Below are 27,614 nucleotides of genomic sequence, written 5' to 3'. Positions count from 1 at the left end.
TGCTCTGCTGGGCCACTCTTGGCTTCTGCTGCTTTTCTGCTGGATACCACTTAATAGAAATAAATTGATTAAAGGTCTAACCAATAAGCAGTTTTCAACATAGCCACCCCTTAGCCAGATCAGCTTATCCATTAAAGCTTTTGGGAGATTCCTTGTAGGAATGTACATTTCATGCTTGCACAAGAGAATTAAAAACAAAGCATAAGCTTTCTCTGAATTGGGAAGGACTACAAGTCTTCTTTCCTGTGTAGTTTTTAATGATTTTTGCATTTTGGGACCTTTTCTCAAAAATTTCATTCATGCAATATCAAAACATATTATATGAAAAGCAGGTCTGAACACAGAAGAAGGAGGAGTGAAAATAGGGGTAATGAATATCAACAATCTGAGATATGCAGACAACACAATACTACTAGCAGAAAACATCACAGACCTAGTGCAACTACTAAGGAAGATCAAAGAAGAAAGTGCAAAGGTAGGCTTATTGTTGAACATAAAGAAAACAAAGATAATGACCACTAAGAATTTACACAAATTCAACCTAGACAATAAGGAAATAGAAATAATGAAAGAGTTCTCAAAGCTAGGATCAAACATTGATAAAATCAGGGACTGCAGTCAAGAAATCATAAGAAGACTAAGACTGGAGAGGGCAGCTACAAGAGAACTAGAAAAGATCCTAAAATGTAAAGATATACAATTGTGCATTAAAGTTAGAATTATACAAGCCATGATGTTCCTTATTGCCATGTATGGATGTGAGGGCTGGAAAGTTAAGAAAGCAGATAGGAAGAAAATAAGTTCATTCAAAAGAGTGGACAAGTGTGCTGAGGATACCATGGACAGCCAAGAAGTCAAACAAATGAGTCCTAGAACAAATCAAACCAGAAATCTCTCTGGAAGCCATCATTAAACAAAGACTGCCGTACTTTTACCACATCATGAGAAGGCACGGCTCATTGGAAAAAACAATAATGCTAGGGAAAGTGGAGGGAAGCAGAAAGAGAGGAAAGCTGCACGCTAGACGGATGGACTCTATAAAAGAGGTTGCAGGTATAAATTTGCAGGAACTGAGCAGAGCAGCGGAGGAGAGGGAGTCTTGGAGATGTCTCATTGACAGGGTCTCCATAGGTTGAGATCAACTCGAGGATGGATAACAACAACAAAATAGCATTGTGCTTTGCACAAAACATGTTTTTGTACAAGTACAATTTCACTTCATGCAAGTTACATTTTTGACACAGACATGTAGGTGTCTACCACCCCAAACAAGGAAAATGGAAGGAGAGAGCTTGCTTTTCACTTTGCTCAGAGTTGAATAGTTGATAATTCTTTTTCACAGGTTATCACATGTTGAGACATTCTTTCTCATTTGTAAGTTGCAAATATTGCCCAGAATCCTATTTGTTCCAATAATATTTCTCTAACACAGGCTACTAGTGTAAGGAAAATCAATAATAATAATAATAATAATAATAATAATAATAATAATAATAATAATAATAATAATATCTTACCTGCCTCTCCGCATGGATTTAGATGGGGGACAACAACAATTTACAAACAGTAGACTGATCCACAGGCTGTAGTAGTTTCACATCGTTTGTATGGGTGTTCATGCTTTGAAACATGTTTTCTTCTGTTAAGATCCCTTTGATTTGGACTCAAGTTGCTTTTCTAAAGTTTTCAATGTCTCTCCATTGAATGACTACATGTAGGAGTGTATTTATGGGAGGGGGAAACAATGAGTCTCCTCCCCCCCCAATAATAATTCTTCCCTGAGTAAACTTTTTCATTAACCCCAAAATTTCTAGCATTGCACTAACTTAAAACTTCAATTGAACATTTAAAACAGGAAGGCAAAGTTATCTTGGGAATATAAATACAGCAAATAGGTGTGAACAATTTTCAGTGTCTTGTTCTCTACAATGTTAGAAATTTGGGGACTGAAGGAAAAATTAATTGAGAGAGAATACTTATTGTGACCAACGTATTCATTCTGCCCTCTCTATATTTGAACCCAGACTGACATTGTTAGTGCAAGCAATGACTCACAAGGGATTCCGTTCCCTCATCAGTCATTTTCAGAGCTGAAGGCTTCATTCCCTTGCCCCAACATGGAAGTCAATGGAAACAGTGTTCTCTACATTGACTCACATGGGGAGAAAATGAAGACCTCCTGCCTGGAAACAACCAGAGGTGGAAAAGTCCATCTCCAAAAAAGGAATCTTGTGGAAATGGAATGTTTGCCTAGAGATGGGATTTCTCTTCTGTTGGCAGGGCATGATCTTCATTTTCCGCCAATGCAAGTCAATGGAGATTGTTCTGATTTGATGCCCTGTAAAACTCCAAATAAGGTGCTAAGCTTTGGAAGCAGCCCATATTCTATCAGCCATTTTGGCACAGACCTGTTTCACATCACAAGAGTTCTAAATACATCCAAAGAGGCCTGCTTTAATTCAATATTCAGTATTTCTGAAGCAGATGCACACACATGCAGTAACTAAGTGTTTATTTATAAATTGGTTTGATTTCTTTATACATTAGTATTGCTGTACATCTGTTTTCACCAAGACTTGCACAGCTCTGAAGACAGGGAGAAGGAACTTGTTTTGTATGCCTATTGGTTACTCCCACTGAATAAATGGCTAAATGATCAGTCAACATATAACTAAATCCAATTAACATAGTGAGTCTATTCTAGTAAGATCCAGTCCGCCATCTTCATGACTGAATGTCTGTTGTTTTTGTTCTTGTTTGGTTACTGCTCAAAGATATGGCATTGAAATATTTCGCTACATAATTAATTCTCTAGAAAATAGTTCTAGCACCATTTTGGCCAGCCAGCCAGCACTAACACTTCCAAATTTATGCAGCTAAATGCATCAGAGGCCTTTGCTGCCCTCCTCAATCTAAAGGCAAATGTCAATGCTTGGAATGTTAATGCAAAGAAACATTTAATGAAATCAGGGCTGGGGAAAAGAAAGCAATCCACTTCTATGGGAAAGGAATTAATCAAGTCTTGTCTCCACATTGAAATTTCAGTGCACTGATAGTAAATAATTTGAGACAGGACTGAAAGAGACATACAAGTATCAGAAGAATGCTTCTGGTAAATGCTTGATAAAGAAATAAGTTGGCAGTGGCTGTTCTGGTTAAAGTTTCATTCAGTTTATCTTTATTTTAAGCAAATAAAGGGGGGTATGTGTGTGTGGAGAAGCTGCAAAAAGAGTAAGGTATCACTATTTTGACACATGCGTTTATCTTTCTTTCTGAACACAGTTTATCTTTCAAAGGACTTAGAAAGCATTCTATGTTTACTCAGAAGCAAGGCCTAGCATGCTAGTTTGAATGGAATTTACTTCTGGGTAAGTATGGATAGGACTACAGCCTGAAAACATAAATTAGCATTTGTCAAACAAGTATGACGTAAGACAGAACATACTGGCTCATTATGTAGAAACTCTGTGTGTGTTTGCGTGCGCGCGCATGTGCTCTCTCTCTCACACACATGTGTTTTCTTTTCATTTTGGTTGGATACCCTTTAAGGTAAACTGCCTCTATGGTGTCTGGAATACTATTTTGTGTGTGTGTGTGTGTGTGTGTGTGTAAGAGAGAGAGAGTGTGTGTGTGTGTGTGTGTGTGTGTGTTTGTGTTCTTATTATAAAGGTCTAGTTTTAATGGATTGGGTATGGTTCTTTTCCATTTTGCTAATGAGAAAAGCTAAAGGCCATTACTTTTTCTGATTAAGATCCCTGCAGGAAGAAATGTGATGTGTACATTACAGGAATGTATGTAAAAGAAATGCACAAGATGCCCAATCAATCAGATGAAAGGCTGACAATAGGAAAATACCAAACTTCTATCCTAAGAACAGTACAAGTGAAAAATGGTGGCAGATGTCTTTGAAAGGTGAACTGTGGGCATCAGTTGACATTATGTTGGTATGATGCTCAATGACCAAAGTTGCTATCCAAATGAAAATTTTCTAATGGGAAGTAATGATGTTATATTTCTAAGGACAGTGACACCTTTCATTCAGAATACATAGCACAGTAATTTGTGCAGGAAATTCTGTATAATTGAGGGTGGATCTATTGATAACATTATTTCCAAAACTAGGAAGAAAATGGGGTTATAGCTTCCATTCCAAAATTCACTGTAAAATTAAAAGGCTTGACCAAACCCTAGTGAGGGGAAAATGTAAATAAGTAACAGCTCAAAAAACAATCTATTATATCAGATTATTGAGAATTTTGTTTGTTTGTTTGTTTGTTTGTTTCTGAATCTGCTTTAAAAGTTATGGGTGGACTAGATTATGTTGCTCACTGATCGGTTAATCATAGAACATAACTAACAAAATGTCAGGCCATACAGTGAGACAGTTATATGGATGACCCAGCTATATTTTTCCATTTCTCTCATCTATGACTTTAATCTTTGCAACATAGAAGGATCTCTGGATGAGTAAAAAATAGCATTTAAGGTTTAAAAAATTGTTTAAACTTATAAACTACAGCTGGTTCTTATTATCCATGGAATCTGTCCCTATGGAATCAGCTATCGACAGACTGAAAATATTCAAACAATTCCAAAAAGCAAATCTTGATTTTGCCATTTTATATAAGGGACACTATTTTACTATGTCACTGTATGTAATTTGACTTGAGCATTCACAAATTTTGGTATCCACAGGGTTGGGTGCTTCCTGGAACCAAACCTCAGGAGATATCAAGGGTCTACTGTATCTGAATTTGTTCCCATTTAGAAGGCACAGCTTGAACCTACCATAGGATATGAACTGCAGGATACTCATGGCATAAATGGTTTCAACTACTTGGAAGGAGAAAAATAAAGACTGCACTCATAGAATGGTTGGTAGTGGGGAGAGGTCCATCCCCTACAGGGACCTTTCAGTAGAGGTTGCTTATTGCATTTTGGCAGGGTTACTGATCTAAGAAACGTAAGGAAAAAAAACAGTCAGAAAGCAGATGGGAAGATAGCTTCCTTCTCTCATAGAATCCTAAAACTCAAAGTCAGCCAATATAGTTCTAGAATAGGACATTCATGAGAATATACATATCCTATTGTACTTTGGATATAACATGAGAAAATATAATTTCTGGAAAAGATAAGAATGCTGGGAAAAATTAAAAATGTAAGAACCCATTAGAAATTGATTCAATAAAAGAAGGTATCACTTGGAGTTTGCAAGCTATGAGCAGGGATCTTAATAGGATCTTTTGGAGGCCTCTCATTCATAGAACCAATAAAAATTTAAGTCAATAGTATATAACAACTACAAGAAGGCTATCAACTGCTTCTATTATACAGTGGACCCTTGTTATACGTGGATAACAAAACCTGTGGATGTTCAGGTCCCATTAAATATAATGATATAGCAAAATGGTGTCCCTTATAAAAAATCGAAAATCAAGGTTTGATATTTAAAATTTATACTTTTTTTTTTGAAGATTTTCAAACTGTGGATGCTTGAATCCATGTATAAAAAAATCTGTGTATAAGAAGGGCCGATTGTAGTATAGTATAATATAATAAATATTATCATTAATAATAAAATATTCTACCTTCAGTATGCCTCTGAACTCAAGCTGCTAAGGAATATGACAAGGGAAGTATTACTACTATGTTTATTTCCTGCATTTAGACTTTTCACAGGTGTCTGATTGTTCACTGTAGGAATGGAATACTGGAGGAAATTGATTTTAATTATCATGCCTTTTCTTCTATTCTTACATTTTCAAATCACCTATCTATACCCATATCATACAGGAATTTTAGGGCAACTTCTTCAATAACTTAATTTGACAATAACTTTAATGTGAAATTTTCTGTGTGCAAATGTTAAATATTTTAATTCAGAAAAAAAGCTATCAGAAATTAAGAGAGACTGATTTATAGTTATCTGGGTACTTGTACATATCTATATTGTTGCATTCTCTTCCCCTAGCAAACAAATACTGATGGATTGCTTGTAAATATAGTTGTTTAAAAATATATTGGGCTGTGTGTATTTCATCTGTTTGTGATGGTGTTAACAAATAAGCAGACTGCACTGGAAGATGTCTCAGAAAAAATGAACTCCTGGTGGGATGGCTGCTCCTCTGTTCCAAGACCTCCCTGGTCACCCCACTCCACCAGCCAGGGTGCCTCTGCCGCCCATCATTTGTGGACACTGGTGCAGGTAAGGTGCTGCTGCCACCCAGCAGCTCCTTCTGGGTCTGGCAGGACTGCTGGCGAGCACCCACCCAGACTCATAAGGTGGTGTTGGGTGGCAGTGGGAGCTCAGTCCAAAAGTGGCTACTGGTGGGAAGAGGCTGCCTTCCATGTCTGGCGGAGCTCCTGACTGAGCAGCAAAGACAGTTGCCTCCTTTTCACTTGGGCAGCAGCCCTGCTAGACCTGGAAGGGGTTGCCAGGTAGCAATACCACCGCACACTCACCCCCATCATGGCAGCGGTGGCCTGGTTGATGGAGAAGGGTAGCAGGGGGTGACAGCATGAGTTACCACACTAGGGTGGCACCAACCTTAGTGATGCCACTGAAGTAAAGAATTTGGTATCTGCCCCAAATCCTGCATACTAATGTTGTTCTTTTCAAAACGGAGGCATTTAGCACTAATTATTGCTGGAAGGGAGACTGGACAAGATATTCAGTGGTTATGATGCAGAGCTTCAGCAATCTATTCCCTATCTATAATAAGCAAGAGTAGAATAAGCTATTTGAAAGAACAGAAACAGTCAAAGCTGCATTCACAGATTTTGACAGGAAATGCAGGGAGTATATACAATCATGTAAATAGACATAAATGATGGGACAATGAAGTATCAATCATAATGTACAAACAGACAGGTGTGCACAGGCACACATAGACAAAGACACAGGCAGACAGTTTCTTTTCTGCTACATAATTTTAAATTGTGGTAGTCTTACAAAAATCCAGTCAAGAGAGGATTCTTCACTCTCTTCCCATGGGACGCAATAAGCTGGTACTTTTCCAAGTACATTCAAGCACCCAGGATAGCATGCTGAATGATGTTGTAGTCTCAAAATCACAGCACAGCTTAGTTAACAGGCATACATCCCTTTGTTATGGTTCTCATATGACACTCTTACTAGACAGAAAAGTTTAGCCATCTTCTAGAACATGGAAGCATGTTTGGACTACCATTTGGGCATTGTCAGAGTGCTGTAGCTGGCATTTTTGTAGTAAATCTGCACTTTTGCAAAGCTGTCATTGGCACTATTTTTTCCGAGCTCTGCTTTAAATCTCAACCAGCATTTATTGAAGAAACCTTCATTTTCTATATGAAAAACTATTTTAAAAAAAAGAGCAGCTAAGTTCTTTGCAACACTGCATCACTGGCAAGTCGTTTTGCCTATGTGAGTCCAACATTTGTCAGTCACACCACATGCCACATTGTTTTCCCCAATATGCTTTAGAAAAAAAATCCTCCACTTTTCTTCAAGGAATTCATATTACAAAGACCAGCTTTCATTATTCTATGCTTATTATGTCATATATACTTAAACCACTGTGTTAAACTACAAAATCAATAAAGCTAATGTTTTAAACGTATGAGGACAGGGTATTTTCTGAGATGAAAAGGAGACTCTGCAGTTCTCTCTATTACTGAGGGTGATGAATTTTGCCTCTGGAGGCGTGAGTCAGCCAATCCGTACATCAGTAACATTCCCACTCCAGCCTTGAAGGAATTATAATTTTACAAACTGAGAGAGCAGCTGCTTTTCACTCATCCTGGCCTAAGGACTGTAACTTTTTGTTACAGTAAAAAGATCATGAGAAAGAAGGCTAGAAAAAATAAAACTACTGGAAAAACAAATGGAAAAAACAGGCAGATGCTACCAGTGCCCCATGTCCATCATTATTTTTTTTTAAATGCCAACAAATCTATATTTTCAACCCAATTGCTATATTTAAAAGCCCTTGTTGATTTTTAAATGTTTTACAAATCCTACCTTCATCCTCATTATTCTTCCTCAAACCTTGCCATCTATAAAATGGCAGGCACTTCTTTCTATACACCCAGCTAGCCCCCATGTTACCCGTTTTCTCTGCATTAGCACTGCTTTCCACAGGAAAGTATTTTCAACAACTCTTCAAGGCTCTCTGGTATTCCACCCTAGAAAGCCAGGTTAGCTTCCTTCGGGCTGCAACATTTACCAGACACAGGGAGTGGCTAGTGTGTCTTTCCAGACAGCAACAGAGAGCTCCTGATGATATGTGTGTGTAAGACTCCTCACTCCTCACACTCTTCCACCTGAGATGGGCATTTCTATCTGCCTGAGAACAACCACAGAACCCCTTACTCCTGCAAAGACCAGTATTAGTACATCAAGGCTTTTTTCTGTGCATATTAAATACAAAGAGATTGAGAATGAAATCTGGAGTTGCCAAAAATATTTTGAGGGAGTGCCATCTACTCCACACTATCCCTTAAAATCATCCCTGATCCAGTAGACTGTTGGTTTCAAACATGGAGCACAGGAATGGTTGCTCAGCAGCACTTGTGAAAAGCTAGGTACATGCTGAAATCAAAACATGAATGGTTATCATGTTTATGGGATGAAAAATCAGTTCTTCTCCTTCTTTGCTAGTGCCTTCCTTTTATGTGTCATTTTTCAAACTAGTCTCGCTAATGGATTTGCTGGAAGTCCTGGTTGTGCATATAAGTGCTCAGCTGAGGCACATATTACAGAATACTCTTTGCATGGAAAATTTGGAGCTTGTAAAATCAAATATTTGCACTAGCAACTTGATTTGGTATGTTCCTAGTGAGTCAAGATACAGTTTACTACAGTTTTTGGTTTAAGTGTTGAAGGGCAGTGCTCCAGTGCACTCCATCAATCTTTATCACATTTCCATGAAAAGCATGAGTAGAATAAATCATGCAAAACAGCAGAAATGTGCAACTCTCGGTCTTGACTTACTCAGATCCATGTCTAATGGAGAGGGAGCAGAGGTTATACTCACAGTTTCCAGAAACTTTGCCTATGGTTTTCAATTGGTTTTGTCTCATCCAGTTTCAGAAATGCCTTAATAAATTCAATATTCTTAAAGAGAGGATAAAAAAAGATGTACATAATGGAATGAACTATTTACTCTGCTCTCATCAAAGGTGTCCAATCACTTCAACTATGGAAGATTGACAATCTGTGTTGTAATGCATTACAAATTATTCCCTATTGTAACTTGTATACTACTTGTTAGAATCATTAGTCACAAATTCTATCATTACCCATTTCAGCCTAACTGGTTCACTTTTCCAAGCATTATGCCTTTCTCAATGCTGCATAGAGAAAGGCTTTTTAAAAGACAACTATTTTAAATTTGCCATGTTGAATGCTCATTAAAAAGGACAGAGCTACCTGTTTACATGAAGCAAGTGTCTCTCACCACTATATATTTGAAAAGCAACAGAAGAAGAACTGCAAAAAAAGAAAAAGAAAGTAAGACTGGGGAGAGAACAATGCATCAGTTTTAGTTCTTTCTTCGAACAATTCTGTGGGAGCCTTGAAATCAAAATGCAATTGACTTTTTCATTCTCTTCCAATAAACTTCCTACTCTTAGTGCCAGTGTAAGACCTGACTGTTTTATTCTTTCAGTGCATTAGTTAGTCCTTATTCCCCTTAATTTGTAATGGCGTGCTATGCCCATGCATACAAATTATCCTCTTTTGCTTCTGTCAAAATTTCCCCTTGGCATTTCAGATTATGTCACTATTTATTTTCTCCAAAGCTTTGGCACTATGTTTGAGATCCTACATGTGTACATTGTTCAGCATGTGCAGTCCCATATCCTCCCACTGCCCAGCAGCTGTCAAATCCTGGGAAGGGTCCCTGCTGCTTTCCATTACCAGGGGGAAAGGTGGGGGAAGAAGGAAGAGGCAACTCAGACCATACAGAAGCTTGGTCTCAGCTTGGTCTGGGGAAGTGAGGAAATGAGGATGTCTCCTTCCCCCAGGAGTGCAGAGCAGCTGTCTCTTCATGATCTGAATTGCCTCTCCCCTCCTTCCTTTTCCTTCTTGTAAGATGCAACAACAGCAGTCCATCCTGGAGCTTGTCTCTCCCAGGACATTTTATAACACCGAAACATAAGTAAGCCACTCTGAGAACATTTCTGAAGGGGAGGGGGAGTATAAATGCAATAAATAAATAATAAAATAAATAACTGTTATATTATGATTCTAAGCAGGGATACAATTTTGTGGTGCTGTTTCAACTCTTTCCACGCATAACAATATTGGTTGGCTTTTTTTTAAAAAAAAATATTCAGGTTCTTTTGGGCAATGGGAACCCAAAGAGTTACTTTTTGTAATATATGGTGGGGTACAGACTGCCAGAAAGAGGCGCCGGGGAGGTGCCTCTCTTTGCTGCGCAGCAGCGCTGCAGCAACCAAATTATGCGGCACTGCTGCGCAGCAAAAAGAGTGCCCAGAAGCGGCTCCTTTTTGCGGTGCAACACTCAAAGCTTCAGAGCCAGCGCAGTGGTATCACAGCTGCGCCGCCCCATCTGGAAGCAGCGCAGCTGCAAAGTCACTATTACGTGCCCTGTCTGGTGGGTGAGCCGCCCCTGTGGCGCCCTCATCACATGCGAGTGTTGCCGGCCATGTGGCCGCTCCACCCACCAGACAAGCCTCGCACGTGATGAGAGCGCTGCAAAGGCCTGTCTGTTCCAGGCCTTAAATAACATTTTAAATAAATAACAGCAGCAGTTGGGCCTTAGAAATGTAACTGTGACAAGTTATGTTTGAAAAACAACCTCTTAAAAAGGACAAAGCAAGTTCTGTTTTTTATGATCTACTAATGCCATGCTACCATTTTTGCACCACTTTGAGGATGATAGACTGAGGTACCCTGTGCCTCATTGATGTAGCTTGTATTGGGAAAACATGTTTTCTTTACCTTTTGAGTTAAATAGTGGTAGCATTAGTGAAATGAAGACAGACTTTTTTTAGCAACATGCTGGTTCATATTTCCATTAATCAGGCAGAACAATTTGTTAGTAAAACAAACACACACCTTATCATTTATACCACCTTTGGAAACATAATATGGTAATTTATAGCATATCACAGATGTGTCCAGGATAGATTTTAGCCAATCATTAAAAAGTAGTTATTAACCTATAATGAAAAATAATAAACACCAGGTGAAAAGTATTCATGTTGAATTTGCCCCTTTCATTTCAGATTGTTATTGTTATTAGTAGAAAGCAACAGTTAGTTGAATCAAAATATTCTGGAAATGCTTAATCAACTTTTCCTTGGGATTCCTAAAACTTTAATAATTATACCTTTTAATTTTTTTCCTGGTTGAAGATACTATTTCTTCACATTGGCTCTCCAGTACATTAGCCTTATGTTCAATATCCACTGTTTCCTGATCAGATCCCTTAGATGTCTGTATCTCAAGGACATCTTAGACCAAGTGTGGAGCATCTTTGATCATCAGATGTTTCGGACTTCAACTCCAGAAAAACACAGCCTAAGGTAACCAATTGTAGGAGATGCTGATCAAAGCATATGGAGTGCATAGGCTGTCCAGCATACTGAGAAAATATATAATGTTTTGAGGGGTAATTGAAACATCAGTGGCCTTACTTCATTTTTCACTCTGAGGAGATAAAAATGTTTTGTGGGAATCATTTTTAAAAATATATCTGGGAATAACGAACTGTACAAGTTTATATTCCAAACCAGATAAGTACAAATTTCAGGATCATCATGAGGAACATCTTCCACTGCCATGCCATAAAAATATCGATATTATGCATCTTTCTAAGGTTATGCTGCAAGACTCCTCTGGCTATAAGGCTCCCCCCCCTAATAATTATGACCAATTGCTATCATTCAATATAGGAAACATCTGAATGCTACCTTTAACAATCCTTTCATCACATCTAATTTCCTATTGTTATAATAGCTTTTTATGCTTAGATCCTCAAGGAACTCCAGCTACTGGAATCATAGCATTGGCCTATAGAAGTAGGAGGTTAGGAAGAGAAACTAGGGTTTTCATTTTGTCACACACAGAGGGTCAATAAAGAAAGAAAAAGATCTTCCAGATTTATACCTGCTAATGATAAAGCTGTAAGACAGAAAAGAAATGTGTTGCTATAACATCTCGAGGGACTACATTGCGTGCACTTAGAATAATGGAAGCAATCTTTTCATAAAAAGACTTTAGAAAATATGAAGGAATTGTGTTGCTGTCATAAACTATGTATGCACATATTCCACTGCAGATAAGAAACAGACCCAGCAATGTACCTAATGTACTGAGGGCCTTTAGTGATGTTTTAAGCCACCAGTGGCCATGGGTAAGCCAAAGAAAATATTAGATAAGGAATGTGTAACAAGCTCAATCCCACATGAGATGTCTGAGGTAACAGGGATAGCCAACAAAAAGATAAGGAATTGTATCCAGGAATAACTAATTTGTTATTCCATGGAGGGACATTTGAGAAACAAATCAGGAAAGCAAAGAAAATAGATTATTTAGCCATGACAAAAAACACATATTTCGACACTTGATCTGTTCATTAAAATAGAAGTATTTTTAAAAACATTTTAAAATGTTCATTTAAAATGGAACAATTCATCTAAATGTAGGGATTGGGTGTCACCAGGTTTTATCCCCAGTGCTGATATGTCTTATAGGGAAGTAAATGAAGCAACAAGTAATTTTAATAATTTTCTTTCTGCTGTTAGAAAGTCTTCAAATTTTACACAGTTTATTTGCTGTTTTAGACTCATTCTGAACAAAAATCACACTTTTTTGTTTATTTGGGAGCAAGATTTCTGTGCAGGAAACAGGATCTTCTAAGGAAAAATGCACAGAAACATTATTTTATGTGTAGAAAATCCCGTGCTTGCAGGACTTATTATGCACAAAATGTTTCTGCACAAAATTTTGCTATTTTCTGCATCAAATATCTCTTTATACACAAAATTGTGCATTTTTTACACAGAGTAAATCCCAAACTGCAAATATTCTCATTGGCCCTGGATTATTCTTGTCAGGGTTTCCCAACACTGGAGAAACATTTTTTAAAATATTCTTTCCATGCCTCTTCCTCAAGGGCTGCTATTTTTGCCATTTTAAGCTGACATGTTTTGATAGCATGTGCCATTTTTCATCTTTGAAAGAGCTATCCTTGAATGAAGTCAGCTGAGGATATAATTCCAGATCTGGAAATGGAATAGATAGATATATATGTTTGATATGCAGATGACTTTTAAGTGTATTTTCTCTCTCATTTGCACTAGATTTATGCCATGGGGGAGGAATTGGGGGCAATCTGACTATTTACAATTATGAATGTCTTAACACAATACTGAAAGAAAGAAGGAAGGGAAGGAGAAGAAAATCATAGGTAGTTGGACTTTAGACTGCTAATAACCTGCCCCACCAAATGGTCCAATAGCAAATCAATATTGAACTCCCTCTAGAAGCCAAGTTGACTAAACTGAGACTGCTGTACTTTGAACGTGTCATGACAAGACGAGGCAAAAGGCAGTAGGAAGAGAGAAAGAGGTGTTCCTAACTTTATTTTCAATTGCCACAAGCACTAACTGGGGTGGAAGCAGTGGCATTCCATGCCAGTGGGATGATGAATCTGCTTTGGGGTTTACTCTGATCTTTAAAGGAGCTGTTTAATGTGCTGAACCCTTTCCCACAAACAGTACCTTCATAGGAAGTTCCTTTAAAATGTAGACTTGGGCTGCATCCACACTGCAGAAACAATCCAACTTGACATCATTTTAACTGCTGTGGGTGAATGCCAAATGGAATTCTGGGATTTGCAGTTTTGTGAGACATTTAGCCTTCTCTGTTAGAGAGCTCTGGTGTCACAACAAGCTAGAATTCCCAGAATTCCTTAGCATTCAGCCATGAAAATTAAAGTGGTTTCAAACCTGATTATTTCTGCAGTGTGGATGGAACATAAAACAAAGAGTGGATTCAGTGCCTCTTGACACAGAAGTCACTAGCCACTTTCCTTTGCAAATGAAAAAAAAAGTCAGGAAGATTATATGAAAGTTGGTTTATTAACCTGCTTATCCAGAACAAGTGGGGATAGGTTAATGTACAAAGTCCATTAACTCAAGAATTTGGGCAAAATACTTAACCCATGGAAATTATGTTGCAAATTTGTCTTTTCATAGATATCAGATATCAAGAGAACTGAATATTCATAACATGACAGCCTTACAGGTCTTCATGACAAGAGCCAGAATGGATGTGTCCTTTTTCTTCAGCTGTAGAGAGGTTGTGCCATTTCTGAGTGTTACATTTCCAAGAAAACTCAGCTATTATATTAGAAAGATGGGGAACCAAACTTGTCCTGGGGATTCTCATTTCAAAGTTCTTCAGAAGCCAAAGGAGAAAGAAATGATCCTGAATTGAACCCAAGGATTATATTTCACTCTCCAGTGGTTCAGTAATAAATCATAGCTCTGAAATATTACATGTGGAAAACTCAGCTTCCCTTCTCCTTGGCTCTGTGCAAGGAAAGGGGGAAAAAGTGGGGGGCATCAATAGTCTTGCATATAAAAACAGAACAAGTGTAACAAGCAATAGTTTAAAGTCCATTTACCCTAAGAGGGTAGAATCAATAACAACAAAGCTGAAAACTGATTATATGTAGTGCACTAGATAAAGAGCCAGCAAGATCAGATTGGGTAGCATTATCTAGAGCTTGAAAAGCATGTAACCTTATCACCATCAAGTCCCATCTTTAGGTACTACCAGATAATCTTCTTTGGTGTGTTTGTGTGTGGCAAGTAGGGATGGGCAAATCTACATTTTAAAAACACAAGCTTGTTCTGTAATGTTTTCTGCATAATTTTGCACAGTCTGAAAGTCCCTCCACCCAAAAAAATTGAGATGCAATTTTCTTACCTTTGTACACACTTTGTACACCATATCTCCAAATCTACTAATTTTATGGAAGCACTTCTGTCAATAAATACCATAAATTAATATACTGGACGCACCTCTCTCAATATATTCTTTTTTGTACAATATTGCATTTTTGCAATCTTTGTATATGCATTTTGTACAGCTTTTAAAAGAGAGAACTGCATCATTAAATTTGAAGAAGTGCAAAAGTGGAAGGATAATTGCATTCCAGTTTATATTTTAGTACAGGAAGTACAAATCAAGTTGGCTCTTATTAAAATGCCAAATGAACGCCAAAATGAAAAGTACTTCATCCCCATCTCTACTGGCAAGTCCAACCTCCACTGTTATACCTCTATTACTTATGAGTCTCAATTTTCAAGAAAGGGTAGGGTATAAATAGAGTTAATAGCAGCAGTATCAGCAGCCAAAAGAACAACAGTAACCCCGACCTTCCCTGACTTGTTATTCCACCATTCTATATAGAAACCACTTGCAGGAAACAGACATTATATAGTGGATATATACTGGAGTCAATTAGAAGTAACATAATAATAATAGTAATAATAATAATAGTTTTTATTTCTATCTTCCTGCCTCTCCCAATGGATCGAAGTGGGATCACAACAAGTAGACTAGTAACTATATGCAATACAGAAAAACTTCTGATGAGGTAGCATACTCTCTACTTCTACTACTTACACATTGTAAACTGCTTAGGGAGTGCTAATTCACTGATAAACGGTATAGAAATGTACTTGCTATTGCTATCACTACTTCTGTACAGTCACCAAAATGTCTGGAGCAAAAATGGACTGATTTTTAAAATATACACAAACAGACAGCAAAGCATTTTATCTTGGCAACACAGGATCAAACTTGTCATCTCAGACAGAAGCTTCACAGAAACCCTTGACCCAGTTCAGCAGCATATTTCTTTGCCAGAAGGTAAACCTTTCTGCACATGTTGGAGATGGAGATTTTATACATGGCAGGTCAGTGGTCTCATGCGTTAAGACAGGCCTAGGGTTATTCATTTTAATAACCAACTATACTCTTCATATTATTTATCACATGAGTTTTCCACTTAACTCCATAAATTTTACAGAAATCAGATCTGGGGAAAATGTATGTCTGTAATTTTTCTTTTAGATTTTGCATAAAAGTAATGGTTTCCCACTAGGCTTGGGGTCTGGATGGGAATACCCTGCTTTAAGTTTCTGTGTATGTGCCTTCAAGTTGCCTTTCAACTTATGGTGACCCCATGGATTTAATAGGCTTTTCATAGGCATGAAACACCCAGAGGTGGTTTTGCCAGTTCCTTCTTCTGAAATATAGCCTACGGCACCTGGCATTCATTGCTGGCCCCCCATCAAAGCACTAACAAGGGCTGACCCTGCTTAGCTTCCGAAATCAGATGGGATTTCATGCCTTTAGCATACTTACTCACTTTTTATTGGATTAGAAAGCCCAGGTTACACTGCAAGTGAGTGCTGCTTGGGAGGTTTGTTTAGCTGCAAGGCTTGTAAACATCCAAAGTGGGACTCGTGGATTTATATTACCATTGCAAATACATTTTTGTAGCCTTGAATCTGGGTGCTTCTTTCCCTTAATGGAAATGAGGTTACAGTGACAGAATTTTTGAAAAGAGGATAATCATCAGCAAAACTATATCTTTCAAAAGAAAGCAGAGATAGCATGGGAAGATGTGAGCAGGGGCAGGGGAAGGGGTTATCTCAAATACTCACTGGAAATAGAAGTGACAGCAAGTTGACAATAAAGCTTCCTTTAGGAGTAAATCTTACAAAAGGGAAAATATTATACAGCAAATAAACCCATCTGCTCAGATGCCAGAGTACTGCTCTTGATGTCCATTTTTTTTAACTTATTTAAAAAATGCTGTCACTGAACTAAAAGAAGGTAAGTAACATATTCTAAAGAACTGTGATATGGCTATTTGGTTTTATTTTTCAAAGGAGGCTTTATATTGTATCCAGTTCAAACCATCAATCAGAACTTTTATTAAACCAAAAAATAAAATAAAAAATGATGTCAGATCAATTGTGATTTAAGACACACCATGAGTGACAGTCTGATGATGGAGCAATTTCAAGTTTCCATTTATTATTAAAAACAGACTAATACATCCACTTCCCCCAAAAGTCAGAGAGAGAGAGAGAGAGAGAGAGAGAGAGAACATATTGGGGTTACTAACACATACCTACAGACAATTCAAGCTAGGCAACGCTTAATCTGCTGTCAATAGAAGACTATATAACATTAGTCTGGTGTGTGAGGCAGGATCAAATATACACCAAGAAACCCAATAATAGGCCTGACAAAGCATGCCTTCATTGAGAACCTCCTCTTTTTAGTAAAACACTATACCTGCAAAGTAATTACATTCACAGCTATATTGTTTTACTTTTAAAAGAAGATGATTGTGTTACTTTGGTAAAGTAACTGAGTTCAGAACAGCAATGTGCTGGACTAGGACTTCAGAAAGGAAACCCACTGGGTGATCTCTGGTGAGACACACTCTCCCAAGGCAACGGCAAACTCCTTTTCAAGAAATCTTGCCAAGAAAATCCTGAGTGTTATCATAAGCTGGAAGACAATACTTGGGTAGACAATGCACAACCAGCATATTTCACAATCATATCAATTTCTTAGTGTCATGATCATCAGGTTGTGAGCACAGGAAAGTTATTTCTTTTGACTACAGCTCTCAGAACCCCCTAGCTATCATGGGTATTGACCATGTTGGCTTGGAGATGCTTGAAGCTGGAATCCTACAATTGGGAAGAAAAAAAAAAACCCAATTGACTGCCAGGTGTGTGGTGAGGAACACAACTGACCAGCAATGTGATGAGCATGTTGGCAACAACAGCTAGCCTTGTAATGTTATAATAAAGAAGGATGTCAGGCTTAGAACTGTTGTATCCTTATGCACAGAAGAAAGGAGGTTTCTTTCTCAAAAAAAAAAAAAAAAAATGGAAGAAGAGTTTCTGCACCCAACAGCTGTAGTCATAAAAACTATCTAATAGATGTCAACAGTATTCTGTAGGGTCACTTTGACCCCAGCACATTATGTTTGTGGTTTGGGGCCATTCCTTGCCATTCCTTTAGGGGTTGAATTGACTCTCCGAAGCTGTAAAAATAAAAACATTTACTTTTTATTAGAGTTAGAATTGGAAAATACCTAAAGAACAGAATTGTAAAACACCGACTCACACATTTCATTTCTTGCTTTCCCAGCATCTTCAGAGGATATCTGATGCCACTGACTGATGTAAAATAATACATATTTTATTTTATGTATTAATTAACACTTACAAAAATATTATATTCTAAACATATTTGAACAACATTATAAAATGTTGCTCTAGCTGGACTATGTTACATCATTGTGCAATTTGTTACACAACCACTTGTTTAACTGCTTTGTTTAGTGCCTTTGTACTGACCCCAAAGATGTGCAGTTGTCAGAGGAAAGGACTGTGAAATAGTGCAGTGACATCACTGGATACAGACTTTGAAGACTTTAAATTTAAAACAGTAAAACTATTAGAACAGTTTGAAAGGGAAAACTAAAATGATGCTGAGAACAGAAACAGATCACAGTTCTGAAAGCTGTGTATTATATTAATTGCTGATATTTACACACAATATCACAAATGCCTGAATTATATATATATATATATATATATATATATATATATATATACACACACACACACACAGGTTGGGAGAGCTAGTGTGGTGTAGTGGTTTGAATGATGGACTATGATGTGGCCACCAGGATTCGATTCCCCACCCGGCCATGAAGCATAGCCATGACCTTGGGAAAGTGACATGCTTTCAGCCTTGGGGGAAGGCAATGGCAAACCTTGTTTGAACAAATCTTGCCAAGAAAACTCTATAATAGGTTCAATTTAGGTCACAATATGTCAGAAACGAGTTGAAGGCACACAACATCACCAACATATAGGCTGAGTCCCCCTTATCCAAAGTGCTTTGGACCACAAGTGTTGTGGATTTTGGATTCTTTCAGATTTGAGGACATTTCCACATACATAATGGAATATCTTAGAGATGGGACCCAATTCTAAACATGAAATTCTTTTATGTTTTATTTACACTTTATAAACACCCTGAAGGTAATGTTATGCATTATACATTTAACCATTTTGTGCATGAAACAAGGTTTGTGCACAATGAATCTGCAGAATACAACTGTGCCACTATCTTAGCCACCCATGTGAACAATTTGTGATTTTAACCTATTTCAGATTTCATAATTCTGGATTAGGGATACTCAACCCATATAAAAATATATATGATACACAGAAGTCATATGACATTGTTTCACCAGAATAGCAGTTCCTCCCATTTCATGTGGTTTCCTTCCAGTGGTGAATCTATTTCAGGTCTGGGCTAGCTTTAAAGGAGCTGTCCAAGATTGTTATTGTGCTCATATCCACACACACAGTGATGGGGAATACCATGGCTTGGATGATTCTAACTTTAGTGCTTAGTTGTATTTCTTTACTTGTTAGGATCTTCGCTAGCTCTATCATGGCTGCTGCCATTCCTAGCCTTTTTATCTCTTAACTGCAGTCTCCATTCTGAACGGTGTTAGAGCCAAGAAATTAGATGATAAATCTTTTTAACTATTTCCATTTCCTCATTGTCTAATTTTAATTTATGTAGGCCCTCCATGGTCATTATTTTTGTTTTCTTTATGTTCAGCAGCATGCCTACCTTTGCATTTTCTTCCTTGACCTATCTTAGTCTGTGATGTTTTCTGCTAGTATTATTGTGTCATCTGCATATCTTAGATTGTTGATGTTCCTTCCTCAAATCTTACTTCTCTTTGTTCTAAGTCTAGTCTTGCTATGATGCTTTCCGCATACAAGTTGAACAATATGATAATAATATGCAGGTTTTCCTGACTCCTTTGCCAATTGGGAACCAATATTGGATTGCAAAAGAGGAGTCCTTGTTGATATGCAAATGGACTTTAAATTTCCCAGACTTTGCCCAATTGCTGCATGGCCAGAGGAGGAGGGGCCAACTTGCTAAAGATTCCCCCCCCCCCCAATACCATCTTAACTAAGGACAGAAACAATGAAATGCAGGCATCTTGCTAACATCTCTAACTTTTCTCCTGTTTGGAATGTAACATCTTGCCTGATGAAGAAGCCAGTGGAGCTTCGAAAGCTTGCAAAAAGTATATTGTGCATATATTGACCAATAAAGGTATCACTATTTGGTGGATTTTTGTTTGAATTTACTAAATGGCCAACACAGCTACCCCTACACATTTTTTTTTTTTACAAATTGATGCTTGAACTGAATGGAATACTGGCAACTGGAAATCTAGCAAACTGCCAGAAAAAGAACATATTCTCACAATGCTTACAACAGTCTGCCTGAACTGCAGCCAATACTTGGATTAGAAAAATCAAACCCCCATTTCCTTGTAGAGGTTCGAGTTTCCTACTCATGAGTGTTAGGTTTTACCTGTGACAAAGAACCTAAAATAAGCTCAGGGGAGGGTGGCAATGCAAGAAATGTGTCTTTTAGAGTTTGACTATAAAAGCAGTTTGCAAGTCTGCATTTTAGATAAGCACACTTCGGTATTGCATCAGTAGTTTACTACATGTTTGATACTACATTTCCAGGCAAACTGTTAGCTATGAAACCCTGAGGCGGGCAGTTTTGGCTGAAACATATGCTATGCTGATTAACAAAATGGCTTGTCAAAGGAAGAGAATGTATGAAAGCATTTTAATAAAAGCACTTTGCATATTGCAAGCTTTTAAATTAATCTGGGACAGAATGCAGCAGATACTAATGATACAGAATAGTTCATTACTTTCTAGCTTGTTTGCAGAAAACAGATTGTTGAAAGGTAGCCAATGGTCTTTTATAGCACCCTCTTGTAGATTTTTAAAGGACAACATTGGAAGAATGAGCACAATAGAAATGTATTGTTCATGCCTTGTATTTCCTTTAAAATTTGATCCTCTGCCTGGAGTCATATGGATTGCATTGCCCAGGGCAGATTCATGCTTTTGTACTTTTTATGAATTACATTTTATACTTTTCACGAATTATATAGAAATTGGTTCAAATAATTAATCCTACTCTATTGATGAGATAGCCTGCTGAGATAAGCATCCTGAAGAAAGAGTTACTTTGGTTTATGTATTAAGATAGAGTGTGGCTTAACTTGGAAAGCTCCCCTACATTGAAATCCTGAACATTAGTGTGTGTGTGTGTGTGTGTGTGTTAAAGTCAATTAAACATTCTGAGAATTTTGGTCATGTTATGACACTGAACATCATTTCATGTTGGTTTTTTTAATTGGTTAGGAGCACTCAGTCTAGGTTTTTAGTTCAGCTCTAGATTCACTGGCACAGAAACAAAGAAACCCAGACTAAGTTGAAAAACAGATTCTTAAAAAAATTATATCTGGTACAGAGAGGAGTGAACCAACAGCAGCATGAGAGCTTTAAGCTAAAGTATTTATATATTATTTTCATTGTTATAAATGCCAGAGGTCAGGTTTATGATATGACTTCATGTGGTTACACCAGATGAAAATTCAAAGCATCTATAAACATTGGGAAAAAGTAAAATATGACAAAATCTACAACTCAAAGTACTTCTAGAAGTGTGGTTTATGATCTCTAAATGGAACCCCTGATAGAAGTTATCAGCTATGTACAATATAATCTCTCACATTTCTGTGTATGTAAAAACACAATTATGAGGTCATATGCACTGGCCAAATAAAACAGCTTCAAACTGTTTTGAAGCCTATTATTTATTTATTTATTTAGATGATGCACAAGGCAAAATCAGGAGGAAAGCGAAATGAAGCGTAATTAACGTAGCAAAAAAAAAAAAAAAGCTATGATACTCTGATGCAAGGCAGAAAATGTGCATTTTTGCACTGGCACATAAACAGCCTAGCACCAGTGCGGAAATGCAGCATAGAAAAAGCATGATCGCCAATAATGCAACGAATGTAAATACAACATACACAAATCAGACAGTCCAAAAGGAGGCTTGAGATAAAGGGGGGGTGAAGGGGACATATATGGGGGCCCTCCATGATTTTGCTTTGCCAATCTGTTACTGGGCACAACTGCATCGCACGTGCAATTGTGTGGCCGTTGGCATCCAATGAAATGGCATGTGGGTAGAAAGAGGGAGGTAATTAGGGGTCGCAGGCAATGTGTTTGTGTGATGTTGCACATGCATGGTGGGAAGGAAAAAGAAAAACCACCAGCATGGCTTGACATTATGTGGCGTGGATAGCCTGTGGGTGTTTAGGCCACCTTGGGAGTGGGCAGTGCAGACAGTGGGGTTTTGAGCCACTTTCAGAAAACCCAGGATGGAGCTATTTTTTTCTGCCTGTCTGTTTCAGCCTTATGTTGTATAGTTAGCTTAAAATAGGCTTTTGACAATATTTGCAACACTGCAAGTTCCCCTTGTCAAGTTTGTCTCCATGGTCCCATCTCTATATGGGTGTTCCTCTTTGCTGTTGCCATGGTCCATTCTCTTGACCCTTCCTCCTGGCCCACCTGATTCTCATCCCAGAAAAGAGAAGGGTGAAATTATTTCTTGTTGTTCCTTTACCAAGGGCACATGAACAAGAAAAAGGGGGAACAGAACCAAGATTCTCCAGGCATTGGCAGTGGACACCTTGCAGATATATGTCACTTGGCATGTTCATTCCTATGCCCATCCGTAAATCCATTCCTGTCTGTAGATATTTGAAGAATGTGCAAGAATTAGTTTTTTGAGATACAGCTCTAAAACTCCCTCAGCACAAAGTTGCAGTTTAAAAAAGCTGCATCCCAAGCTTTGGATAATCGTAAAAATATACATAATTACATATTAGTCAAAGGAATACATGTTCTCAAAATGTTGAGGATTTTTCTCTTCAATTTAAACAGACTCAAGAATGTAGCTAATACACAATAGAATCATCAAGACTTTGGCACATTTGAAAGCTCATAATGTACCCCAGAAAAGATCACAAATTACTAGAAGAGCAGATTATGTTAGTTCAGTCTGTATATAGATGTAAATCAATGTATTTTAGCTTCTTTTTCCTTTAACTCTACATTCCACTGTACATAGAACTGTGAAAATTATCAGCAACAATGATTTGTAAGAACCAATGCGAGATTATACAAAGCAATATCTCAAAACACTTCCTCTTTAAGAAAATAAAAAACAAGTTTATCGAAACCTAATACTATTCTGATGTTAAACACCTGCAGTAGGAAAGAAAAAGCCAAGTCAAGTGAAGAGATGTGCACATAAATATGTTGATAACCTAATACTGTATGCTTAAAAGACAGAAAATGAGCATATACTGTATGACCCATGTTAAGTAATAAGTACATCTATCATCTTTATTCAGAACCAGCTTTATTTGCATATACTGTAAATGCACATAAATCAATAAACAGTATTAAAGGTATATGTCCTTTACCATAACTTTCCCTAGTTCAAGAACACTTGGAGGTAAAAGCTATGATTCTAACCAGAGTTACTTTCAAGTAGCTTCTCCTTGAGTTTACTTTAATTGAATAGTAGCAGTTTACACTGGAAATAGATTATCGCATATAGTTGCACTGCACTGAATTCAGAATGGTTTGTAAAGACTCAGACCTAAGTACAAACACAACAAATCTATGGGTTTAGACAGCTCTGCCCTAAACCTGCTCAAAGTTGTGGTTATTTGTATTCTGTCAAGGTTAAAATCTACGGTACTGATGTCTTAGCAATTTTCTCTTCACCTGAGAGACTACTAGAGTAATATTGCTAGTCTTATCAAAATTTAGTTTTCATTCCCCTCAGAATTCTTTGGCTATTTGGCCCATGTTGCCATCACAAAATGTACTACAAGATTGTTCTTTGGGTAAAATTGGGGGCATTTCTACATCTTCACCCTTGTTTCAGGTTTATGGATGTTACACTGGATCAACAAATAATTCTGGTGTGCTTAGCACAAATACAACCATGTGGCATTGTTAAGTCTGGATGTGTGTAGGAATAATGAATGGATTGAAAAGCAGGGAATCATAGATTTGATCCACTTGCCAAAACATAAAATAAAGCTACTTTAAAAACAAAATTTCCTAAAATAAAATTTGCACTATTATAGTAAGGATCATGTAGCTGAAATACTTGAAATATTTCAGCTACATAATTATATAATAACTATCAGTCACAAACATACAGTGGGGGTAAGCAATCTAGCTGGGACCATGGTGCATAAGGGAGGAATTGCCCTTTCTTAGATCCATCTTGTTAAAGTTTAAAATACACTCCAAAATGACTCCCTGCAACCAATAAATCATTAAATGCCTCTCTGAGCAGACATCCAAGGAAGTACAGCTGGTCCGCCCCTTACACGGGCTTGCTTTACGCAGACTTGAGGAAAGGATGGGATATAAATAAATATCATCATCATCATGATCATCATCATCATCATCTGTGTCCTGGCCAGAGGCCAAATAAAATACAAATGATGCATGTCCCCAAACTACCTGGAAGTTGTTCCGAGACTGCCTAAGGCAGCCTGAAGGTGGCCCAAGAAGGAGTGGCAAAAAGGCTCTCCTGCCAGTGGACCATTTGACATGGCAGCAGCTTCCAGCTTCAGCACTACGATGTCTGGCTGCCATGCTCCTGGAGCAATCAGGGCCAGAGCAGCCTCTGGCCGCTCCTTTTGCCCTGTCTGCTTTACCCCTATGTTAGGTCTGGGAGATGCATGTGTTCCCCACCTTTTCCTTTTTAGCCCTCAAGTCCCTTAAGCACACCAAATGCCAATCCAATGTAGCAGTTCAGCTTGTAACCCCTTTCCTGACTATTCACCGTAACTCCAACAGCAGGAAAAACAGCCCTTAAACAGCAGAGAAACCCAGGAAATGGGATATAGAAGTTATTTCTGCTCAAATGTGACAATGCCACCTGCCATGGGAATGAAACTGGCCTGCCACCCACTGCAGTGGCACGCCTCTGGTCTATATGCCTAAACAATAGATACATGAATTAACAGCCTCTATAACTTACAGCATTATAAGAGGGGGTTATGGTCCTCCAGATGTTTTTATACTGCAACTCCCACTGTCTCTCAGTAATTCCCACTAGCTTGACTGGCTGTGACTCATCAGAGGCCAGAAACAGATGGGCCAAATAGAGCAGCAGGAGCCAGTGCCAGTGCTGTTAGTGCTGAGACCTTGGTAATTGCATGTGCCCAGTCCCAATCCGGGCTGCTGACATGGTCCTAAAGCAGGCTGCTAGAAGGAGCGGATTCTATCCATTCCTTCTTGTCCCAGTTCTTTGCAGATGACACAGCCTTGGCATGACTCCAGGCAGTGTTTGGGGTGTGCACTGTGTAAACAGCATGTCCCCAATGCGGCCTGAAGCAGCGTTATTTTGCCTGTGTGTTTTGGGCCAGAGTTGCAGTACAACATTTTTTGAAAGGTGACAAGTTACCCATCCCTGCTAGAGAATGAAGGATGGCAACAAATATTTTAGTTTTGCCTTCTTTTTTGGTCAAACAAAAATCTTGACTAAAAATGCTGTTAATTTGAAGAAAAATGAAAAGGTTGGAGAAAGAAAATAAAGGAGGTAGATAATCTATCTAGTGATACTTTTTATTGCCCCTAACAATACAACAATGCAGGAAGGACCCTAAGTCAAATATCCTAAAGATGAGGAACATCCACTAAAAAGCCCATCAATATGTATAGCAAATATAAAATAATAAATGCACAATATAAAAGTATTACTGATATATACCATATAATTCAAAAGCAGCTAGACTCTGAATCAAGTGAAAAACATGCAATTACAGTCAGGATATACAAATACCAGGATATCCACAATATAATTTTTATTTTATATAATAAACAATTATTGTTGCAACTGCCATTTTATGAGTTGTGGCTGTTCATGACCAACTTAGAAATCTATGAATGATGATTAATGATAATGGTGTGTGTGTGTGTGTGTGTGTGTGTGTGTGTGTGTGTGAATTATTAATTACTTTGTGCTCTGTGTGCTATTTTTTCATTGATTTAATTTTTCATTGATTGGTTGGCTCATATTTTCTTTACACAACAGAAAGCTGTGTGTTAAAACAAGTTAAAATGTATTATATTCTATCCATGTGTACATGACAGAATTAACTGTGAAGCTGAGATCTTTTTGCTGGACACAGAGTTAAAGCTTGGTATAAAAGCAAACCTGATACAAATAGCACTTTGTGTGCCAAGGGGCTTCATTTGCCCTTTCCAGATTTAGAGCCACTACTTTTAGCCCTTTATAAACAGAAAGAATATAACATTATCTTGGAGTCTCCTATACAGGTTGAGTCTCTCTTATCCAGAATCCCAAAACCCAAAATATTCCAAAATCGAAAACTGTCCATATGGGTGGCTGAGACAGTGATAACTTTGCTTTCTGATGGTTCAGTGTACACAAACTTTGTTTCATAAACAAAATAATAAATAATATTGTACTGCATATAAAATTATGTTCAGGGTATGTGTATAAGATGTAATACGCTTCATAAACTTTATAAATTCATAAATGAATTTCATGTTTAAATTGAGTCCCATCTCCAAGATTTCTCATTATGTATATGCAAATATTCCAAAATATGACAAGCTCTGAAATTCTGAATAAGAGAGACACGACCTGTCTTGGAAGCCTGTTAACATCTGAAAAATAGCCAAGCCTTCTCCATTTTCATGCTCCATATCTATTTGGAGAAACCTATTTTTATGGTTGTGAAAATAGATATCCTAAGTATCACCAAGTTGCTCTTTTCATAAACATTTTTGTACTTTGCTTCCTTGGATACTGTTATTTAAAACTGATGGGGAAAAAACGATCCCTGTAATAATAAAAACAGAATTTGAAGTACATTATTCAAGCTTACCGTTCCTGTTGTGCCCAAAGAAAGGTGGTTCATCTGTTGTGTCAAGGGGCCCATCATACTTGCTGGCTGCATGGACATTGTGTGATCCATTGTTGGCGTTAACACAGCACCCTATAAATACATATAACTTACATCACAAGGTTTATTTGAATTCCATTTTTTTTAAATAAAAGGAGCACGCTAGGGCAAAGCTGGTTTACAAACTACACAGACCTTGGAAAGGTTCCTTTTTTGGATTCCCACTTCCAGAGGCATCCAGCCAGTAAGGCCAGTGTGTGTGTGGGGGGGGGGCAGGGGGAGGTCTGGAATTCTGGAAACCTTAGCTAGAGGATTCTGGGATCTGTAGTCAAATCCCCCACCAAAATCTGCAAATAGATTTTATTTGCATAACTTGCCAGTGTCAGGATAACAGCAAAATGAATCAACTACCTCATCTGACACATTTGAAAGCACCACTAAAGGGCAATAAATGGACAACTCAGTCAGTGTAGTATACTGGTTTGAGTGTAGGACTAGTACTCTAGGAGACCAGCCTTCAAATCCCTGTTCAACTGTGGAAACTTACTAAGTGATTTTGGTTAAGTCACATTATCTCAACCCTCAGAGGAAAGTAATGGCAACCCCCCACTGGACAATTTGTGCCAAAAAACTCCTGTGATAGGTTTGCCTTTAGGTCACCCTGAAAGGACACAA

General features: G+C 37.8%; 1 protein-coding gene across 5 annotated transcripts in view; it reads right to left on the bottom strand.

Annotated features, from left to right (window-relative positions):
• RBMS3 (RNA binding motif single stranded interacting protein 3) overlaps window positions 1–27,614 on the bottom strand; it is an 809,235-nt gene that overhangs the window by 22,864 nt on the left and 758,757 nt on the right. For all 5 annotated transcript variants that reach the window (XM_042474219.1, XM_042474216.1, XM_042474218.1 and 2 more), the window contains one exon: window positions 26,922–27,032. In XM_042474219.1, coding sequence (XP_042330153.1) covers window positions 26,922–27,032 — 111 coding nt within the window. The remainder of the gene's footprint in view (window positions 1–26,921; window positions 27,033–27,614) is intronic.

The sequence above is a fragment of the Sceloporus undulatus genome, chromosome 6 (assembly GCF_019175285.1).
Source record: "Sceloporus undulatus isolate JIND9_A2432 ecotype Alabama chromosome 6, SceUnd_v1.1, whole genome shotgun sequence".
Classification (NCBI taxonomy): Eukaryota; Metazoa; Chordata; class Lepidosauria; order Squamata; family Phrynosomatidae; genus Sceloporus; species Sceloporus undulatus.
The sequence above is the reverse complement of the archived record's forward strand: the minus strand, read 5'-3'. Positions and strand labels throughout refer to the sequence as shown.